General features: G+C 30.1%; 2 protein-coding genes and 1 long non-coding RNA gene across 3 annotated transcripts; 1 reads left to right on the top strand and 2 right to left on the bottom strand.

Moving 5' to 3' along the window:
- Positions 1 to 1,174: 1,174 nt before the first annotated feature.
- On the top strand, positions 1,175 to 5,912 carry LOC106433021 (LEAF RUST 10 DISEASE-RESISTANCE LOCUS RECEPTOR-LIKE PROTEIN KINASE-like 2.7). Its single transcript, XM_048755019.1, has 5 exons — positions 1,175 to 1,961; positions 3,428 to 4,135; positions 4,295 to 4,318; positions 4,476 to 4,499; positions 4,580 to 5,912. Exons 1-5 carry the CDS (start codon positions 1,232 to 1,234, stop codon positions 5,683 to 5,685), a joined length of 2,592 nt encoding a protein of 863 aa, XP_048610976.1. The 5' UTR covers positions 1,175 to 1,231; the 3' UTR covers positions 5,686 to 5,912.
- LOC125585637 lies at positions 2,263 to 3,621 on the bottom strand. The gene is made up of 2 exons (XR_007322651.1): positions 3,401 to 3,621; positions 2,263 to 2,699 (listed from the first exon to the last, which is right to left on the bottom strand). It is a non-coding gene; the product is annotated as an uncharacterized LOC125585637 (long non-coding RNA).
- Positions 5,829 to 8,037, bottom strand: LOC106377942 (alpha/beta hydrolase domain-containing protein 17C-like). The gene is made up of 6 exons (XM_048755055.1): positions 7,494 to 8,037; positions 7,027 to 7,358; positions 6,873 to 6,909; positions 6,553 to 6,789; positions 6,413 to 6,460; positions 5,829 to 6,269 (listed from the first exon to the last, which is right to left on the bottom strand). The coding sequence occupies exons 2-6, from the start codon at positions 7,329 to 7,331 to the stop codon at positions 6,078 to 6,080; spliced, it is 819 nt and encodes a 272-aa protein (XP_048611012.1). The 5' UTR covers positions 7,332 to 7,358; positions 7,494 to 8,037; the 3' UTR covers positions 5,829 to 6,077.
- Between the last annotated feature and the right edge of the window lie 12,549 nt (positions 8,038 to 20,586).

Below are 20,586 nucleotides of genomic sequence, written 5' to 3'. Positions count from 1 at the left end.
ACTTCTGTGTTAATATTTATTTCCTTTTTGTAGATCTCACCCAACCATGAATCAAAACACTCCCCTTTAAACTTATGTTTGCGTGAACCTGAAAGCTAAGGAAAAAGCTTGGAGTCTGCAGTGGTCACTTTTTCCAAAAACTGACCCTACCTTTGCGATAATTTTCATTAGTTTTCAGAAATGTCAAACCACACTTACTTCCAAACAAACATGAAGAACTACATTAATACAACAGTTTGAAAACCAGTTTCATACAAAGGTCAAGTCTGTGAGATCAGACAATTCATCTGAACTGCGATTTACTCAATATTACAAAGAGAAGGGAATCACATCCTTTCATTCTTGCCCAGAGACTCCAGAGCAGAATTCAGTAGTGGAAATAACGCATCAAAATGTTCTCGAACTCATATGTTTCAATCTGGTGTTTCTCTGCCATTTAGAGAGATTGTGTTTTAACTGATATCTTTCTTATCAACAGGACTCCATCACAGCTTCTATCCAACAAATCTCCATATCAAATGCTTAGGGGAAAAAATCAGGATTATAAACAAAAAACTTTTATTAGTTCAATAGAGCTGCTCTAACAGTTTTATATTTAAACAAATATAAGATAATCATGAATATGATTTAAATCATAAGTTATTATATAAACTTTATTTAAGAAATTTAAGTTCAAATTCGAACCCCAATATCTAATGTGTGTATTGCTAGTTTTTACATTTAGCTAAATTTAAAGTCTTACAAACTTTGTAAGTCACACTTTGGAACACCATTTTTGACATATAAAACACTATCTCATAATGCTCACAACAAAGAATCCAATGTTTATAAGATCTGATCATTCTCCCTTCTAACAATCAAATTGTCGGAAAGTCTACTGGAATATTGGCCATATATCCATTTGTTCAAAAAACAATTCCAACATATACTCTACTTTATTCCCATAATCATCGGCAGTTCGAAACTTAGATAACTGCTTAAATAGAGTCTTATACAATAGCAAGAGAAGTCTTCAATTTTTAGCTTGTATAAAAGATGAAACAAATAACAAAAGTCCTTCAACGTATACTAAACACTGTCCTTAAGTTTCGCTTCTGTCACTATCCTTACTTTGGCTTGGTCCTTAGGCTCTTCATCATTTCCACCTCATTTCTATGCTGTTCTCTCTTTTTAAATCACAATCTCTGCTCTCCTTAACACAAACCAAACCAAAAACAAACACCCTACATAGATGAAGCAAATCATGTATTATCTTTCCACTTCTTCTATGGTCCTATTCTTCATCTTCTTTTTATTTCACCATTTTCCTTTTGCTTCAAGTAAACAAGAACTTGGAAGGTGTGAGACCATGTTTCAGTGTGGGAACATCACGGCCGGTTTTCCTTTCTGGGGTGGGAATCGTGACAAACTCTGCGGTCATTCACCGCTGGAGCTTCACTGCAACAAAAACATCACCTCTTTATCCATCTCAGATCAAGAGTTCCGTGTTCTACATATAAATCAATTATCTAACTCTCTTAGACTTGCCAGAACAGACCATGTGGGCTCTTTTTGCTCCTCTAACTTCACCAACACAACCTTGCCTCCAAACTTATTCAAGCTTTCCTCAACCTACAAGAGTGTCACAGTAGTCTATAATTGCAACCCTTTGGGTCTCCACTTTCAGGGATATAAATGTCCGGAGACAGGTTTGATGTTTGTGTCTGACAACCCTGAAGATTGCAAATTCTGCCTTGCCTGTTTCACCGCGAACGTTCCTAGGAGTTTCGTTACAAAAATGAACGACCTGGCCGATTTGGAAAATGCTTTGCATGAAGGGTTTGATGTGAAAGTGAAGATTGATGAACAAACATGTGAACAATGTTTGTCCTCTCAAGGAATCTGCGGCTTCAATAATACAACACAGATCTGCTGCAAGAATGACTCATCATCAAGATGCAACGCACTCCATCTACCTCATAGTAAGTTTCTCATATATCATCATCGTTTCACAGCCATCTTCTTTAACAACCTTTAGCTAGAGTTGCGTTTATATATAAAAAAACATCGGATGATTCCCCTTGATTCTAGATATCATTTTACAATTTTTTCTCATTCTGCAACCATTTTTTCAACTCTCTAACTTATAATTCTGCAACCATAAATATAATCCTTGATTAAGTGAAATCTGATGCGAGATTATTTTTAGTAAGTTACTATATATATTTTGTTTTTAGTTACCAAGTTGAAGTTCCGGGCCTTATTAGCACTGCATTTATTGTTTGAACCTTCCTTCTGTCACCAGTCAGTTCCAGTAGTAAATGGTTTCTTTGCCTTATTCCACACTCCATTTCTCCGAAATTTCTTTAGATTCTTTCTAGCAGAAAAACGACAATGACCGAAAGGGACTGCGCGCTGGTGGTCCATCTGAGAAAATTCCAAGCCCCTGATTTTGAAGTCGTCAAAGTAGAACCCAACTCTGCGTTGTGCTTAGTGGGAACTCGTTTTATATTCTATAAACAAAAAAAAAAGAAAAGAAAAGAAAAAACTCTTTTGAATCACTATTCCGTTATCCTTTTCATCGTTTACCAATATTCACCAATGCCTTCATAGCTTCTTTCTACACCATTTTCGTATTTGACCTCGAGGGCTCCAAAACAATGATCAATCTCTTTTGTTCCCCAACAAAATCTATGTTGTCTAGAATCATATGGATATTGCTTGTGATTAGGGATGTTGTCATGGGTAAAAAAACCCGGCCCGGCCCGAACCCAAACTAAACCCGCCCAGAAAATACCCTAAACTATAAAACCCGAAAAAAACCCGGTACTATTAGGGTAACTCGCGAAAAACCCTAGAACTTTAGGGTTACCCACGGGTACCCGAAAAAACTCTTTTTTGAGTTTTGTGGTTTTTTAGTTAAAGTTTTATAGTTTTAACTTAAATTTATATGTATTGAATATTTAATTTTAATCATGTTTTGTATTAAATTTGATTAATTTTCAATTATCAAATTTATTTTCTGTATAAAGTAACAAATAAAATTTTCATCATTCATAATTTTCAATTTGCAAATTTATACTATATCCATAATGTAAGTAAATAAATAAGTTATAGAGAGTGCAAAATTTAATAGTGGGCATTGTATGTTTTGATTTATACATCTAATTTTTGATTTCAATCATTTAAATCCTTAAAAATTAGGGTAAAAGTCGTCCTTTCAATTATATATATATATATTTAAAAACCCATAGGGTACCCGAAACCCGATAGGGTAAAACCCGAACGGGTAATTTATAAATCAAGACCCGCCCAAAATAAACCCGCGAATTTTGAAAACTGAATATACGGGTTTTGGTTTTTAAATTCCAACCGGGTTTAGGGTACCCTATGGGTAAAAACCCATTGTTAACATCCCTACTTGTGATCCCATCTTGTGTTTTCACAGTAGATGTACTTCACCAACGCTGCAGTGGCCCCTTTAGGTGTGGCGATCAGAAAGAACTCTATTACCCTTTCTGGAGATCAGAGAGAGAAAGCTGCGGCCACCCCGACTTCAAGCTCGACTGTAGTGGAGAATTCGCTGAACTGAACATTTCCTCTGTGAAGTACAGAATCTTAAGTATGAGCTATGGATCTCCTGTCATTAGTCTTGGCAGATCGGATTATATAGGAAATCTTTGTCCCGCAGATACTCGAGATGCACCATTTGACCAAAGTGTTCTTCAAATTACGCGTGATAACGATCTACTTACATTATATTACGACTGCAACAGCTTTTCACTACCAGCTACTACTGGTAGTAATTTCTTTGGAGAGCTTGGTTGCGAGGATGATATAGGCGATAGAAAAAGTTACTATGTGACAAGAAACATGTCCTCCCCTTTACCTAACGAGATCAGTGGCCTTATAGACAAGGCAATTTGCAGAAGAGACGTAACTATTCCTGTGTCTATAAATGCTTTGAAAGAAATGGAGGGGAGTCCCAGTCCGGACAGTTTAGAGAAGGCTCTTAAACAGGGTTTCGAGCTTGAAGTTAGTCCTGATTGTTCACGGTGCTTCAAATCTGGAGGTGCTTGTGGATATGACCAAACCTCAAATCGCTTCGTCTGCTATTGTGAAGATAAGCCGCATAGCAGTATCTGCGGAGACCAAGGTAAGATTTCTTTTGTAAATGATATCTATCCCTAATGTGCTTCCACCCATCCTCAATATCCCACCTTCTGATTGGATTTTCCTTGCATTCTTAGAATAATATACAGTTTTCTTTTAAAGTTTGGACTGACCTTTTCTTTTTGTCATCCTGTTCATGCAGACATCTCTACTGCCTCAAAAGCAGGTGCTTACCCTTTTTATAGGATCTTCCTCCCATTCTTAGATTAATTTACAAAAAACTCCATTGGATTTCAAGTGTTTAGTACCATTTCTAGTAAGATATAATTTTTTTCTTTTAAAGTTTATACTAAGCTTTTCTTTTTCTCATCCTGTTGATGCAGGCTTTTCTACTGCTGCAAAAGCAGGTGCTTACTCTTTTCTTGGTCTATTTGATCAAATTTTATGCCAGCAGCATAGACTTACTATGAAAATTGTTGGTCTCTAGGAACCGGATCTGCTTGCGGGTTGGTGGGGGTTATTCTTATAGCCGTAGTTCTGTTCTGTCTCTTCATATGGAGAAGGAAGACATCAGATGTTCCTAGACAACTTAATCTAAAGGCCCTTATGCCACTAGAACACTATAGCTACGCGCAAGTAAAGAGAATTACAAAGTCATTTTCTGAAGTGGTTGGGAAAGGAGGATTTGGAATTGTTTATAGAGGAACCCTTTGTGATGGCCGCAAGGTTGCTGTGAAGGTCTTGAATGATACAACGGGTAATGGTGAAGACTTCGTTAACGAAGTTGCAAGCATGAGCAAGACATCTCATGTCAACATTGTTACCTTGCTAGGATTCTGTGCTGAGGGTACCAAGAGAGCGATTATTTATGAATTCTTGGAAAATGGATCTCTTGATAAGTTCATCTCAAGCAAGAGATCATCAAATATGGATTGGATGGAACTATATGGAATCGCATTAGGCGTGGCTCGTGGTCTAGAGTACTTGCACCATGGATGCAGAACAAGGATTGTACATTTCGACATTAAACCACAAAATGTACTCTTAGATGGAAATCTTTGCCCCAAGGTTTCAGACTTTGGCCTTGCTAAGCTCTGCGAGAGGAAAGAAAGCATCTTGTCATTACTAGACACAAGAGGTACGATAGGATATATTGCACCTGAAGTGTTTTCAAGAGTGTACGGTAGAGTCTCACACAAGTCAGATGTGTATAGCTATGGAATGTTGGTTCTTGAGATGATAGGAGCAAGGACTAAAACATCAACTGAAGACACTGCATCTAGCACAAGCTCAATGTACTTTCCAGAATGGATCTATAAGGATCTTGAGAAGGGACATAGTGGAACGCCTACCGGGAATGTAATCAGCAATGAAGAAGAGGAGATAGCAAGGAAGATGGCATTGGTGGGTCTGTGGTGTGTTCAGTATTCCCCTTCAGATCGCCCGCCGATGAACAGAGTGGTAGAGATGATGGAAGGAAGTCTAGAAGCTCTTGAAGTCCCTCCTAGGCCTGTTCTACAAATTGCCACAGCTCCTCTTCCAGAATCTTCTAGTGTTTCAGAGGATATTTCAGTTTACACAGAAGTATGTTGAATGAATATTTGCATAAACCGGAAAGGATCATGACCTTTGTATCAGAGGTCTCTGGTTTGAGTAACTACTAGACGAAACTATTATTATTCTATAATCTGGTTTCAGGTTTGGGGAATACGGGATTCAACCCCAGCTTTCTAGAATTCAAAAAAAAAAATTGTATAAAGAAAGAAATATCCCTAGAACCTATTAAATCACATGAGCAGTAAATACATTTATTCATGAAATGTAGTATACCAGTCTAAATTCCACATCGACACATTATAATACTACATGATCTATCAACGCTCCTCTGGGAGTTTTCAAGCTTATCACTTTTCTACTGACTTCGCCAGCCAACTTGTCTATAAACCCCTCGAAAGCAACCCATTTCAAACATATCGGTGATCTCGTTATATGTCAGCCTTCGCCGCTTGTTTGTTGGCAAGTGATGCAACAAATTTCTTTAGATGTTTAATGAAATCTGGATATAGTTCAAGGTCGCAGTGTCCACCTCCACTTATCCACAAAGGCTCATACTTCTCTTTGCTGAGTTCCCAGAGACGTCTTCCATGAGAATAATCAACTATTTCATCCGCAGTTCCCTGAAAGACCAACAATATCCTTCAGCGAACTTGCATTCAAAAACTTCCTAGATAAATGCATAACAACCTTTCTTCTGAAGAGAGCTGTTAATTCAATCACTCTCATAATGAAAAGGAAAGAAAGACATGATGTTGTCACTTACATGGATGACTAATACAGGACATGCTACGGAGCCGATCTTGTCAATATTCTGTAAAAAGAACATGGAAATGCACAGGTGAACGAACAGCTATAAAATGTAACCATAAACAAAACAAAAAAAATTAACATCCAGTAAATCACCTTGTAAATGTCAAACCAATATGTACATTTCACAGGATACAAAACCCTCATCCCAGACAGAATAGGACACTGTAAAACCACCCCTCTCAAGTTAGGTGTGCGTGAAGCTAGATCAACCGTAGGTCCACTACCAACAGATTGACCATATAATATAAGTTGATCGTCTTTCACGCCGTACTTTTCCTTAAGGCATTTATACGATGCTTCTATATCAGCATATGTGTTTGACTCGCTTGCCTGATTCAAGTACCATAAAAGTTCACACATCAATAACAAAACAATCCATAAAGTTTATTTCTTATTATAACAGAAAGTAGTACCTGTCCTGTAGACTGACCATAACCAGAATAATCATACCTGATGGAATAAAAAATTCGTTTGACTTATCAGACAACAATGGTAATGAATCAAACACACACACTTTGCAAGAAAGATGTAATTTTTAAACATGTGAGAAGCTTGAAAGAGAGTTACCCCATGAGATTGACGCGAAGGCGATTGCTAAGCTCGACGAAAAGCTCAAACATTTGTCCCACATCGGCGGCGTTACCATGAGAATAGAGAATCGTGGCATTAGCTTTGGAGTGTTTGACATAAACAGCCACGATCTCGTTCCCGCAGCGAGTTCGGAGCTTGAGGATGTCGACGTCGTCGCGCCGTGGGATTTCCGGTATGTACAGACGTCCGCCGCAGCTTTCGTCGGCTACCACCTCGTAGGACGGTGGTGTTGGTGGGAAGAAGGCGAATTTAGCAGCGATTGATGACGTTACCCCTCCCATATAAAATTTTCACCTTTCTCCAAAGATCTTGTGGAGACAAAGACAAAAGACAAAAGATTAAACAACAAAGAACGAATTGTCGGAATAAAGAAAAGGAGAAAGAATGAAAACTGAGCAGAAATTTATGGATGCAGAAGGGAGAGGAGAGGAGGAAAATGATACATGATTCGAATGGCACCGCGGCGCGTGAGATGTCTAAGGAGGCGCGTGTGGAACGATGGCTGAAAGAGCAGGGAGGTTGAGAATATCCCTTTTGTCAAAGCTCAAGAAAAGTCAAACTCAGCAGATAATAATCTTAGGTGGATGAAGGTTGGCCATACAGCTATCTTTTCGTATTTAGTTTATAAGAAAAAAGAAAAAAAAACATGGCTTTTTAGATTTTTTATTTATTAATTAAACTAAATTAAATTGGTGATCTTTTTCTTCAAAAATGGGGGAGTTTCACGGGAAAATGGGGTTTTAATTCATCATCTATTTAAAATTAGGTTGCGCAGATTTATTCATGAAGTAATGTTTAATTACGCAAAATTAGACTACAAAAAAATTAAACATAAATTAATGACAGAAACATTAAGTTTAAAACATTAATCCGATTGTTTTTTGCCTTAAAAACTCAGAACCCTAAATTCTCTTTGATTGCTAGAAAGATTTTTAAATAAAAAGACAATTTGTGGTGATGAGATGGTGAAAAATTTCACGGGACGCGTGAGGGAAGACGAAACAAGCTTCCAATTCGAAGAACACCCTTGAATTGTGTCGAACCTGAAGTTCCAAAATCAAGAGAGAGTAAAAGGTAAATTCAATCTTCTTCATTACTTTAGTTGTGTAGTGTCTGGTTAATATTTGTTACAATCTTTTTCATTAATTTGGCTCTAGGACTGTTTCTAAAGAAGAAGAAAGAAGCAATGTTGTTGAAAGAGGAATGACGAACTCTCTTGAAAAAGACTAATTATCTTGGCTGAAGAAGAAACAATTAGAATTATTCAAAAAAAAAAGAAGAAACAACTAGAAGTGATGAACTGATAAGGAACGAAAAAGAAACAAGGAATGTGCTTGAAGAAGAAGAGCTAATAAATCCAGAAAAGACAAAAAATGGTTGAAGAAGAGATAAGGAATGAAGAAGAAGAAGCAACTATAGAGTTTGATGATAATGCTTCTGGCTTTTTAGATTTAATGTCTCTGTTTAGTATTTGCATCATTTAATCCTTTTTGGTCCAATTTTGCGAAAATAAACATTACTTTAGGAATAAATCTGCGCAACGTAAAATTGGATATTAAAAATGCTGATTTCAATTAGTTGAGGAATTAAAAACTCATTTTCCCGGAGTTTCACTGGTCTTTATACCAAAAGACCACCTTAAGAGATCAGATTTACTCCTGAATTGTAATACTATTCAAAAAGTATAATATCCAAGAAAATCAATGAGTTTTTATAGATATATTATACCAACGGAGGTCCAAATTGTAGGAACCTTATTTTACTACCATAGGACAACTGATATTTGTAAAGAATAATAAGAACATAAACTAAAATTTCAATACCAAAATATAAAAATAAAGAAGAATTGCAGAGTCGAGATAGTTAATCTCTTTCCTTAAATCTTTAAACGCCCCGTAGTGTGACGGTTTTATGGCGCTCAGATTCCCAAGATACAACTGCAGCATTGTTTCTGTTTACCATCACCGAAAAACAGAATCTATCGAACCTATTTTTGTGATGTACTCTCAGACTCAAAAGAATAAAAAATACTAGCATAACTATTCTGAGTGGGAGAAATGTTCTTGATTGTATGAATGTGTGTGTTTTCTAAATGGCTCACAAGCCTTTATATAGAAATATAATGAGAAGCACAAGTTTCATTTTTCAACACAAAAATGAAACCTCCATAGTGCACTAATGGAGTTTTTAATTCTTGTCATTATTATGTGAATTTATTCCACATTTTGACCAAGAAATTAAAGAATAAAATTATTATTGTTTTGACCAATTCAAACAAAATAATATACTTTAAAATGGATTTCTTTTTTATATTTTATCAATATAAAAGATCAACATATATTTGGTTTATAAGATTTAGTCAATGAACATGAAGTTCAACTAACAAATCAAAAAACCCAAATCCAATTTCAAATATCCAATGTGTGTATTTGCTACTTTATACAAGTTTTTCAAATCACACACATTAGACCTCCATTTCTCATTCAAATAAAACTTCTTTTTTGACATATGAATACATTATTCATAATGTTCAAAAAATAGTTCCAACAATCCCCCACATGAATAGAAATGACTCTAGACACTAGACGACTCGACAGACTTTCTAGACAAGACTCAACTTCCTAGACAAGACTCGACAAGACCTAACTAAGGACTTTTGAGAGTACAAACGAAAAATCCACTGCATGATGAGTTGGTAGCAATTTTTCAGCCTTGAACCAGTCATTGTTAATAGCTATCGGATTTACTCGGCCAGGAGGTGGCCATGATGTCTTGAACCTCCCGGGCTTTGGTGTAAACCTAGACAATAGCCATAACACAGCTTCATTCTCTCACAGAATTAGGTTCTCTATTGTGTTCATTTTGGCCGTGAACAGTCTTGGTTAATCATGAGTGAACTTGGAGAATATAGCCTTTCCTTCATTCTCCTAGAAACGGCCCCATTTCACACTCACAAGGTGATTTGCCATTAACTTTGTTTAGAGGAGTATCATGTACTACTCCATTCATATCTCAAAGCTATGGACACAAATCATTAAAAGCTAATGCTTATCCTGTATTCCTTACATGTAGCACTGTTTAATCATCATAGGAATTGGGTATAGACCGAAGTCTTACAGTGCTTTGGGCAGACTTAGTTTCACTTAGTTGTCTCCTTGAACCTATTTCTTGGGATCTCCAGTCAGTTAGGTAGAGTTACCGCGAAACCTCATCTTAATTCACAGGCGACCCATTCCTTTTGATGATATAACAATTTGATCTCATGACACACCTTTAATTAAAGGATCCTAGGTTGTCACCATAGTGAACATAATCTCTTGAGATTAGTCGAGATCAATTATCTAATGATTTTTGTCATCTTTTATTCAAGATACAATTAACCATTATACACAAAACTCAGTGTATGACACTAGTTTGTTTTTTTTTTAATAAAAAAATATATATTGTGATAACTATCACTAAGTTCATTTGGCTTTTTGCCAACAACTTTATATGGTAAGCAAAGCTTCCCCCACATTTCTTGAGATAACTCAAAAACATGTACATTTACATTTAACATCTCTTAAGAGTTTAGAAGGATTGATCTACAACTCTTTTAGATTTAAATAAATAAAAAGCATTTTCGAAAATTATCACAATTTTCTCTAAAAATATATTTCATTTTTAGAAATTCACATTTTCATACAACTATTTTCATAGTTCTCTCAAGTTGATTTATAAATCTAACTTGTATGTTTTGGATCTTTTCCAAACACATATTTTGCTTTTTTTAACAAATATACACAAGATATTATTTGTGCCATCAAAACCATTATATGATTATTTTCAACCATATTGACTTTATAAACTACAATACACATGTCAGTTTAAGTCACATTGGTCTAAAAATTCTCATTGTTTTTGCATGGTCAATCTTCTTGTAACTTGCATTTAAGCATTGATGAAATATAAATGTTTTTGATCAATATCAACAAACATTTTATTTTCTATGGCAAATGATTTATATGTGGTAGACCTCTCCCAAATTTATTTTGGGGCGTTGACTCACTAAATCCATTTCCATCCATACTATTTGATCTCTTTAAGATCCAAATGTTGTTTACAACATTAATTTATTTCACCATACTTAAAACATCAATATTTTTCCTCCTTCATGGTCAAACATAAACTTAATAATGAAATTAAGTTATTCCAGAAGGAAAAAACCTGAAACAATAAATCAAAGACGTTATGCATTTAAAGCAAACCATCATCTTTAACCAAGTCAAGGCATTAACACATTTTGAACAAATAAAGTTCACTTTCAACAACTTTTATGAGTTGGTAAAAATGCTTTTACAAAGCACGTGCATTTGACAATTATTATATGTGTTGAGAAGCAAATCATTGACTTCTCAAAACGAGACAAAGCAAAAACAATTTTCGCTTAAAATAATGCCATGAACAAATTCTGATGAGTCCAAACGATTACTCAAACCAAAATAATTAAATTGAGTTAAACCATATTTAGCCAATAAAAAAATTAAGCAGTCAAGCAATTAACCAAAGTCACAAAAGAACTATCGCTTCTTTTTACGAGACAGAAGATGCAGCAATCTATTGAAACATAGCTAATCAGATATCAATACGAAAATTATGCTATCAAAGACGAGCCACCAGAATCAATTAATAACATTGAACCCTGCAAAACAAACGACGTAAGCGAGAAGAACGAGATACTTCACGCAACACTTAAAAAATATTAAACCATGGACGATGATAATCTGATGGGAAAAAGAAAATTGATCTCCATCATAATATTTCTCCATTTCAGATCCGATTCCGGCATCTTTAACCTGTTCTTAAAAATAAAAACTTTTTAACAAATATCAGTATTGTTAGTGCAAAAGCATAAACAATATTTAAAGATTTAAGAGTGTAGGAACCTTATTTTACTACCATAGGACAACTGATATTTGTAAAGAATAATAAGAACATAAACTAAAATTTCAATACCAAAATATAAAAATAAAGAAGAATTGCAGAGTCGAGATAGTTAATCTCTTTCCTTAAATCTTTAAACGCCCCGTAGTGTGACGGTTTTATGGCGCTCAGATTCCCAAGATACAACTGCAGCATTGTTTCTGTTTACCATCACCGAAAAACAGAATCTATCGAACCTATTTTTGTGATGTACTCTCAGACTCAAAAGAATAAAAAATACTAGCATAACTATTCTGAGTGGGAGAAATGTTCTTGATTGTATGAATGTGTGTGTTTTCTAAATGGCTCACAAGCCTTTATATAGAAATATAATGAGAAGCACAAGTTTCATTTTTCAACACAAAAATGAAACCTCCATAGTGCACTAATGGAGTTTTTAATTCTTGTCATTATTATGTGAATTTATTCCACATTTTGACCAAGAAATTAAAGAATAAAATTATTATTGTTTTGACCAATTCAAACAAAATAATATACTTTAAAATGGATTTCTTTTTTATATTTTATCAATATAAAAGATCAACATATATTTGGTTTATAAGATTTAGTCAATGAACATGAAGTTCAACTAACAAATCAAAAAACCCAAATCCAATTTCAAATATCCAATGTGTGTATTTGCTACTTTATACAAGTTTTTCAAATCACACACATTAGACCTCCATTTCTCATTCAAATAAAACTTCTTTTTTGACATACGAATACATTATTCATAATGTTCAAAAAATAGTTCCAACACAAATTTGCAGTTTGCCCTCTTGGTTCTGAAATGGGAAAGCTGACTATCCTTTTGGACTATGAAGGACGAAACTACTCCTATTTTTGGAGAACAGAATCGAATCGGTGCATGTACGAGTGGTGTCATACGGCAGGTTTACCAAGCGATTTGCTAGGGAATTGTTCGCATGAGTAGTCCGGTCGGTAGGAGGCGATACGATGTTGTACTATTTAATTTTTTTTTCTTTTTTTTATTTATTTTGTACTATTTGATGGCAACGGTAAATGTTTCGATGGTAGCATATGGAGAAAAGTGATTATGCCATATAAACTTTGGAAATTGGTTTGTATATGAAAAAAAAAAACATAATTCACTAAATAACCAAATACCCTAGATTTTCGATACATCCATTCTACTTTATGTAATAATAACGGTGAAACCTGAAGAAAATAAAAATAAAAAATCCTAGTTATTATCTGTTTCAAATTACTAGTGGCGTAATTATATTAATATCTTTACTTTTACCTTTATTTGATAAATTTTGAGAAATTGATCCATGGTTTTCTCCACCTCCTCGAACCATGTTTCCCTCCTCCTCATCGCCACCGTCTATGTTCTCTGAGTTTATTTCTTTCTCTAACTGTGTTGCAAAGGGACATCGTCTCCACTTCGAGAATCTATTGCGAGAAGAAGTCGTGACAGTCCAATCACATAGTGTTTTTGTTGTTAGATGTGTATTCTTTTATAATTTTTGATCAATAGGATGTATTTTTCAAATAATTTTCTAAAAGCTCCTATTAAGGAAAATTTTCATTTTTATAGAGAAATATTGTAGATTTGGGATTTTGATTTAGAAATTGAGATAAATAGAGTTTTTGTTGTTAGATGTGTATTCTTTTAGAATTTTGATGAATATGATGTATTTTTTTAAATAATTTTTAAAAGTTATTATTTAAGAAAAGTTTTCATTTTTATAGAGAAATATTATAGATTTGGGATTGTCATTTAGAAATTAGGATAACAAGAATTTTTTTGAAAGATGAGTATTCTTTTAGATCTTTTGATCAATAGGATATATTTTTTAAATAATTTTCTAAAAGCAGCTATTTAAGGAAAGTTTTCATTGTTATAGAGAAATATTGTAAATTTTGGATTGTCATTTAGAGATTAGGATAATAAGAATTTTTGTTGAAAGATGGGTATTCTTTTACAATTTTTGATAAATAGGATATATTTTTAAATAATTTTCTAAAAACTGCTAATTAAGGAAAGTTTTCATTTTTATAGAGAAATATTGTAGATTTGAGATTGTCATTTAGAAATTAGGATAACAAAAAAATTTGTTGAAAGATGAGTATTCTCTTAGATTTTTTTGATTAATACGATGTCTTTTTAAATAATTTTCTAAAAGTTGTTATTTAAACAAAGTTTTCATTATTATAGAGAGATATTATAGATTTGGGATTGTCATTTAGAAATTGGATAATAAGAATTTTTGTTGAAAGATAAGTATTCTTTTATAATTTTTGATCAAAATGATGTATTTTTAAAATAATTTTCTAAAAGCTGCTATTTAAGGAAAGTTTTCATTTTTATAGAGAAATATTGTAGATCTGGGATTGTGATTTAGAAATTAAGATAACAAGAATTTTTGTTGAAAGACAAGTATTCTTTTAGAATTTTTGATCAACATGATGTATTTTGTAAATAATTTTCTAAAAGCAGCTATTTAAGAAAAGTTTTCACTTTTATAGAGAAATGTTGTAGATTTGGGATTTTGATTTAGAAATTGGAATAAATAGTGTTTTATTGTTAGATGTGTATTCTTTTAGAATTTTTGATCAATAGGATATATTTTTTAAATAATTTTCTAAAAGAGGCAATTTAAGGAAAGTTTTTATTTTATAGAGAAATATTGTAGATTTGAGATTGTTATTTAGAAATTAAGATAACAAGAAGTTTTGTTGAAAGATGAGTTTTATTTTAGAATTTATGATCAATAGATGTATTTTAAAAATAATTTTCTAAAAGCTGCTATTTAAGGAAAGTTTTCATTTTGTTAGAAAAATATTGTAGATTTGGGATTGAGATTTAGAAATTAGGATAATAAGAATTTTTGTTGAAAGATGAGTTTTATTTTAGAATTTTTGATCATTAGGATGTATTTTTAAAATATTTTTCTACAAGCTGCTATTTAAGGAAAGTTTTCATTTTTATAGAAAAATATTATATATTTGGGATTGTAATTTCGAAATTAGGATAACAAGATTTTTTGTTGAAATAAGAGTATTATTTTATAATTTTTGATCAATAGGATGTATTTTTTAAATAATTTTCTAAAAGTTGCTATTTAAGGAAAGTTTTCATTTCTACAGAGAAATATTGTAATTTTGGATTGTGATTTAGAAATTAGGATAATAAGAATTTTTGTGGAAAGATGAGTATTCTTTTAGAATTTTGATCAATAGGATGTATTTTTTATATAATTTTCTAAAAGCACCTATTTAAGGAAAGTTTTCATTTTTATATAGAAATATTGTAGATTTGAGATTTTGATTTAGAAATTGGGATAAATAGTATTTTCGTAGTTAAATGTGTATTCTTTTAAAATTTTTGATCAAGAGGATATATTTTGTAAATAATTTTCTTAAAGGAGCAATTTAAGGAAAGTTTTCATTTTATAGAGAAATATTGTAGATTTGGGATTGTGATTTAAAAATTAAGATAACAAGAATTTTTGTTGAAAGATGAGTATTATTTTAGAATTTTTGATTAATAGGATGTATTTTTTAAATAATTTTCTAAAACCTGCTATTTAAGGAAAGTTTTCATTTTTATAGAGAAATATTGTAGATTTGGGATTGTGATTTAAAAATTAGGATAACAAGAAGTTTTGTTGAAAGATGAGTATTCTTTTAGAATTTTTAATCAATAGGATGTATTTTTTTAAATAATTTTCTAAAACCTGCTATTTAAGGAAAGTTTTCATTTTTATTAGAGAAAAGATGTATATTAGGGATTTTAATTTAGAAATTGGGATAAATAGTGTTTTTTTTGTTAGATGTGTATTCTTTTAGAATTTTTGATCTATAGAATATATTTTTTAAATGATTTTCTAAAAGTAGCAATATAAGGAAAGTTTTCAGTGTGTATTTTTTAAATAATTTTCTAAAACCTGCTATTTAAGGAAAATTTTATTTTTATAGAGAAATATTGTAGATTTGGGATTTTGATTTAGAAATTGGTATAACAAGATTATTTTGAAAGATGAATATTTTTTTTAGAATTTTTGATCAATAGGATATATTTTTTATATAATTATCTAAAAGCAGCTATTTAAGGAAAGTTTTCATTTTTATATTGTAGATTTTTGATTATGATTTAGAAATTAGGATAACAAGAATTTTTGTTGAAAAATGAGTATTCTTTTAGAATTTTTGATCAATTGGATATATTTTTTAAATAATTTTTTAAAAGATGCTAATTAAGGAAAGTTTTCATATTTATAGAGAAATATTGTAAATTTGAGATTGTCATTTAGAAATTAGGATTAAAAAAATATTTGTTGAAAGATGAATATTCTCTTAGATTTTTTTGATTAATAGTATGTATTTTAAAATAATTTTCTAAAAGTTGCTACTTAAACAAAGTTTTCATTATTAAAAAGAAATATTATAGATTTGGGATTGTCATTTATAAAATAAGATAACAAGAATTTTTGTTGAAAAATGAGTATTCTTTTAGAATTTTTGATCAATATGATGTATTTTTTAAATAATTTTCTAAAATCTGCTATTTAAGGAAAGTTTTCATTTTCATAGAGAAATATTAAACATTTGGGATTGTGATTTAGAAATTAGGATAACAAGAATTTTTGTTGAAAGATGAGTATTATTTCAGAATTTTTTATCAATAGGATGTATTTTTAAAATAATTTTCTAATAGATCCTATTTAAGGAAAGTTTTCATTATTATAGAGAAATATTGTAGATTTGGGATTGTAATTTATAAATTAGGATAACAAGAACTTTTGTTGAAAGATGAGTATTCTTAAAGAATTTTTGATCAATAGGATGTATTTTTAAAATAATTTTCTAAAAGCTGCTATTGAAGGAAAGTTTTCATTATTATAGAGAAATATTGTAGATTTGAGATTGTCATTTAGATATTAGGATAACAAGAATTTTTGTTGAAAGATGAGTATTCTTTTAGAATTTTTGATCAATATGATGTATTTTTTAAATAATTTTCTAAAAGCTGCTATTTAGGGAAAGTTTTCATTTTTATAGAAAATGTTGTAGATTTGGGATTGTCATTTAGAAATTAGGATAACAAGAATTTATGTTGAAAGATGAGTATTGTTTTAGAATGATTGATCAATATGATGTATTTTTAAAATAATTTTCTAAAAGTTGTTATTTATGGTAAGTTTTCATTTTTATAAAGAAATATTGTAGATTTGGGATTGACATTTAGAAATTAGGATAACAAAAATATTTTTTGAAAGATGAGTATTCTTTTAGAATTTTTGATCAATATGATGTATTTACAATATTTCTTTATAAAAATAAAAATTTTCCCTAAATAGCAGCTTTTAGAAAATTATTTTAAAAATACATCCTATTGATAAAAAATTCTAAAAGAATACTCATCTTTCATAAATAATTCTTGTTATCCTAATTTCTAAATGACAATCCCAAATCTACAAAATTTCTCTATAAAAATGAAAACTTTCCTTAAATAGCAGCTTTTAGAAAATTATTTTTTAAAAAAGTCCTATTGATCAAAAATTCTAAAAGAATACTCATCTTTCAAAAATAATTCTTGTTATCCCAATTTCTAAATCAAAATCCCAAATCTACAATATTTCTCTAGAAAAATAAAAACTTTCCTTATATAGCAGTATTTAGAAAAATATTTAAAAAATACTTCCTATTGATCAAAAATTCTAAGAGAATACTCATCTTTCAACAAAAATTCTTGTTATCCTAATTTCTAAATCACAATCCCAAATCTACAATATTTCTCTATAAAAATGAAAAATTTCCTTAAATAGCAGCTTTTAGAAAATTATTTTAAAAATACATCCTATTGATCAAAAATTCGAAAAGAATACTCATCTTTCATAAAAAATTCTTTTTATCCTAATTTCTAAATAACAATCCCAAATCTACATTATTTCTCTATAAAAATAAAAACTTTTCTTAAATAGCAGCTTTTAGAAAATTATTTAAAAAATAAGTCCTATTGATCAAAATTTCTACAAGAATACTCATCTTTCAACAAAAATTCTTGTTATCCTAATTTCTAAATCACAATCTCAAATCTACAAAATTTCTCTATAAAAAAGAAAAGCTTCCTTAAATAACAGCTTTTAGAAAATTATTTTAAAAATATATCTTATTGTTTAAAAATTCTAAAAGAATACTCATCTTTCAACAATAATTCTTGTTATCCTAATTTCTAAATGACAATCCCAAATCTACAATATTTCTCTATAGAAATGAAAACTTTCTATAAATATCAGCTTTTAGAAAATTATATAAAAAATACATCCTATTGATAAAAAATTCTAAAAGAATACTCATCTTTCATAAAAAGTTCTTGTTATCCTAATTTCTTATACATAATCCCAAATCTACAATATTTCTCAATACAAATGAAAACTTTCCTTAAATAGCAGCTTTTAGAAAAATATTTAAAAAATACATCCTATTGATCAAAAATTCTAAGAGAATACTCATCTTTCAACAAAAATTCTTGTTATCCTAATTTCTAAATCACAATCCCAAATCTACAATATTTCTCTATAAAAATGAAAAATTTCCTTAAATAGCAGCTTTTAGAAAATTATTTTAAAAATACATCCTATTGATCAAAAATTCGAAAAGAATACTCATCTTTCATAAAAAATTCTTTTTATCCTAATTTCTAAATAACAATCCCAAATCTACATTATTTCTCTATAAAAATAAAAACTTTTCTTAAATAGCAGCTTTTAGAAAATTATTTAAAAAATAAGTCCTATTGATCAAAATTTCTACAAGAATACTCATCTTTCAACAAAAATTCTTGTTATCCTAATTTCTAAATCATAATCCCAAATCTACAATATTTCTCTATAAAAAAGAAAAGCTTCCTTAAATAACAGCTTTTAGAAAATTATTTAAAAAATATATCTTATTGTTTAAAAATTCTAAAAGAATACTCATCTTTCAACAATAATTCTTGTTATCCTAATTTCTAAATGACAATCCCAAATCTACAATATTTCTCTATAAAAATGAAAACTTTCTATAAATATCAGCTTTTAGAAAATTATTTAAAAAATACATCCTATTGATAAAAAATTCTAAAAGAATACTCATCTTTCATAAAAAGTTCTTGTTATCCTAATTTCTTATACATAATCCCAAATCTACAATATTTCTCTATAAAAATGAAAACTTTCTATAAATATCAGCTTTTAGAAAATTATTTAAAAAATACATCCTATTGATCAAAAATTCTAAGAGAATACTCATCTTTCAACAAAAATTCTTGTTATCCTAATTTCTAAATCACAATCCCAAATCTACAATATTTCTCTATAAAAATGAAAAATTTCCTTAAATAGCAGCTTTTAGAAAATTATTTTAAAAATACATCCTATTGATCAAAAATTCGAAAAGAATACTCATCTTTCATAAAAAATTCTTTTTATCCTAATTTCTAAATAACAATCCCAAATCTACATTATTTCTCTATAAAAATAAAAACTTTTCTTAAATAGCAGCTTTTAGAAAATTATTTAAAAAATAAGTCCTATTGATCAAAATTTCTACAAGAATACTCATCTTTCAACAAAAATTCTTGTTATCCTAATTTCTAAATCACAATCCCAAATCTACAATATTTCTCTATAAAAAAGAAAAGCTTCCTTAAATAACAGCTTTTAGAAAATTATTTAAAAAATATATCTTATTGTTCAAAAATTCTAAAAGAATACTCATCTTTCAACAATAATTCGTGTTATCCTAATTTCTACATGACAATCCCAAATCTACAATATTTCTCTATAAAAATGAAAACTTTCTATAAATATCAGCTTTTAGAAAATTATTTAAAAAATACATCCTATTGATAAAAAATTCTAAAAGAATACTCATCTTTCAACAAAAGTTCTTGTTATCCTAATTTCAAAATAACAATCCCAAATCTACAATATTTTTGTATACAAATGAAAACTTTCTTTAAATAGCAGCTTTTAGAAAATTATTTAAAAAATACATACTATTGATCAAAAATTCTAAGAGAATACTCATCTTTCAACAAAAATTCTTGTTATCCTAATTTCTAAATCACAATCCCAAATCTACAATATTTCTCTATAAAAATGAAAACTTTCCTTAAATTGCAGCTTTTAGGAAATTATTTTAAAAATAAGTCCTATTGATCAAAAATTCTAAAAGAATACTCATCTTTCAACAAAAATTCTTGTTATCCTAATTTCTAAATCACAATCCCAAATCTACAATATTTCTCTATAAAAATGAAAATTTTCCTTAAATCGCAACTTTTAGAAAATTATTTTAAAAATACGTCCTATTGATAAAAAATTCTAAAAGAATACTCATCTTTCATAAATAATTCTTGTTATCCTAATTTCTAAATGACAATCCCAAATCAACAGTATTTCTCTATAAAAATGAAAATTTTCCTTAAATATCAGCTTTTAGAAAATTATTTAAAAAATACATCCTATTGATCAAAAATTCTAAAAGAATACTCATCTTTCATAAAAAGTTCTTGTTATCCTAATTTCTAATACACAATCACTACAAGAAAACATATTT

This window comes from Brassica napus, chromosome A2 (assembly GCF_020379485.1).
Source record: "Brassica napus cultivar Da-Ae chromosome A2, Da-Ae, whole genome shotgun sequence".
NCBI lineage: Eukaryota > Viridiplantae > Streptophyta > Magnoliopsida > Brassicales > Brassicaceae > Brassica > Brassica napus.
This window is presented reverse-complemented; position numbering and strand designations above follow the sequence as displayed.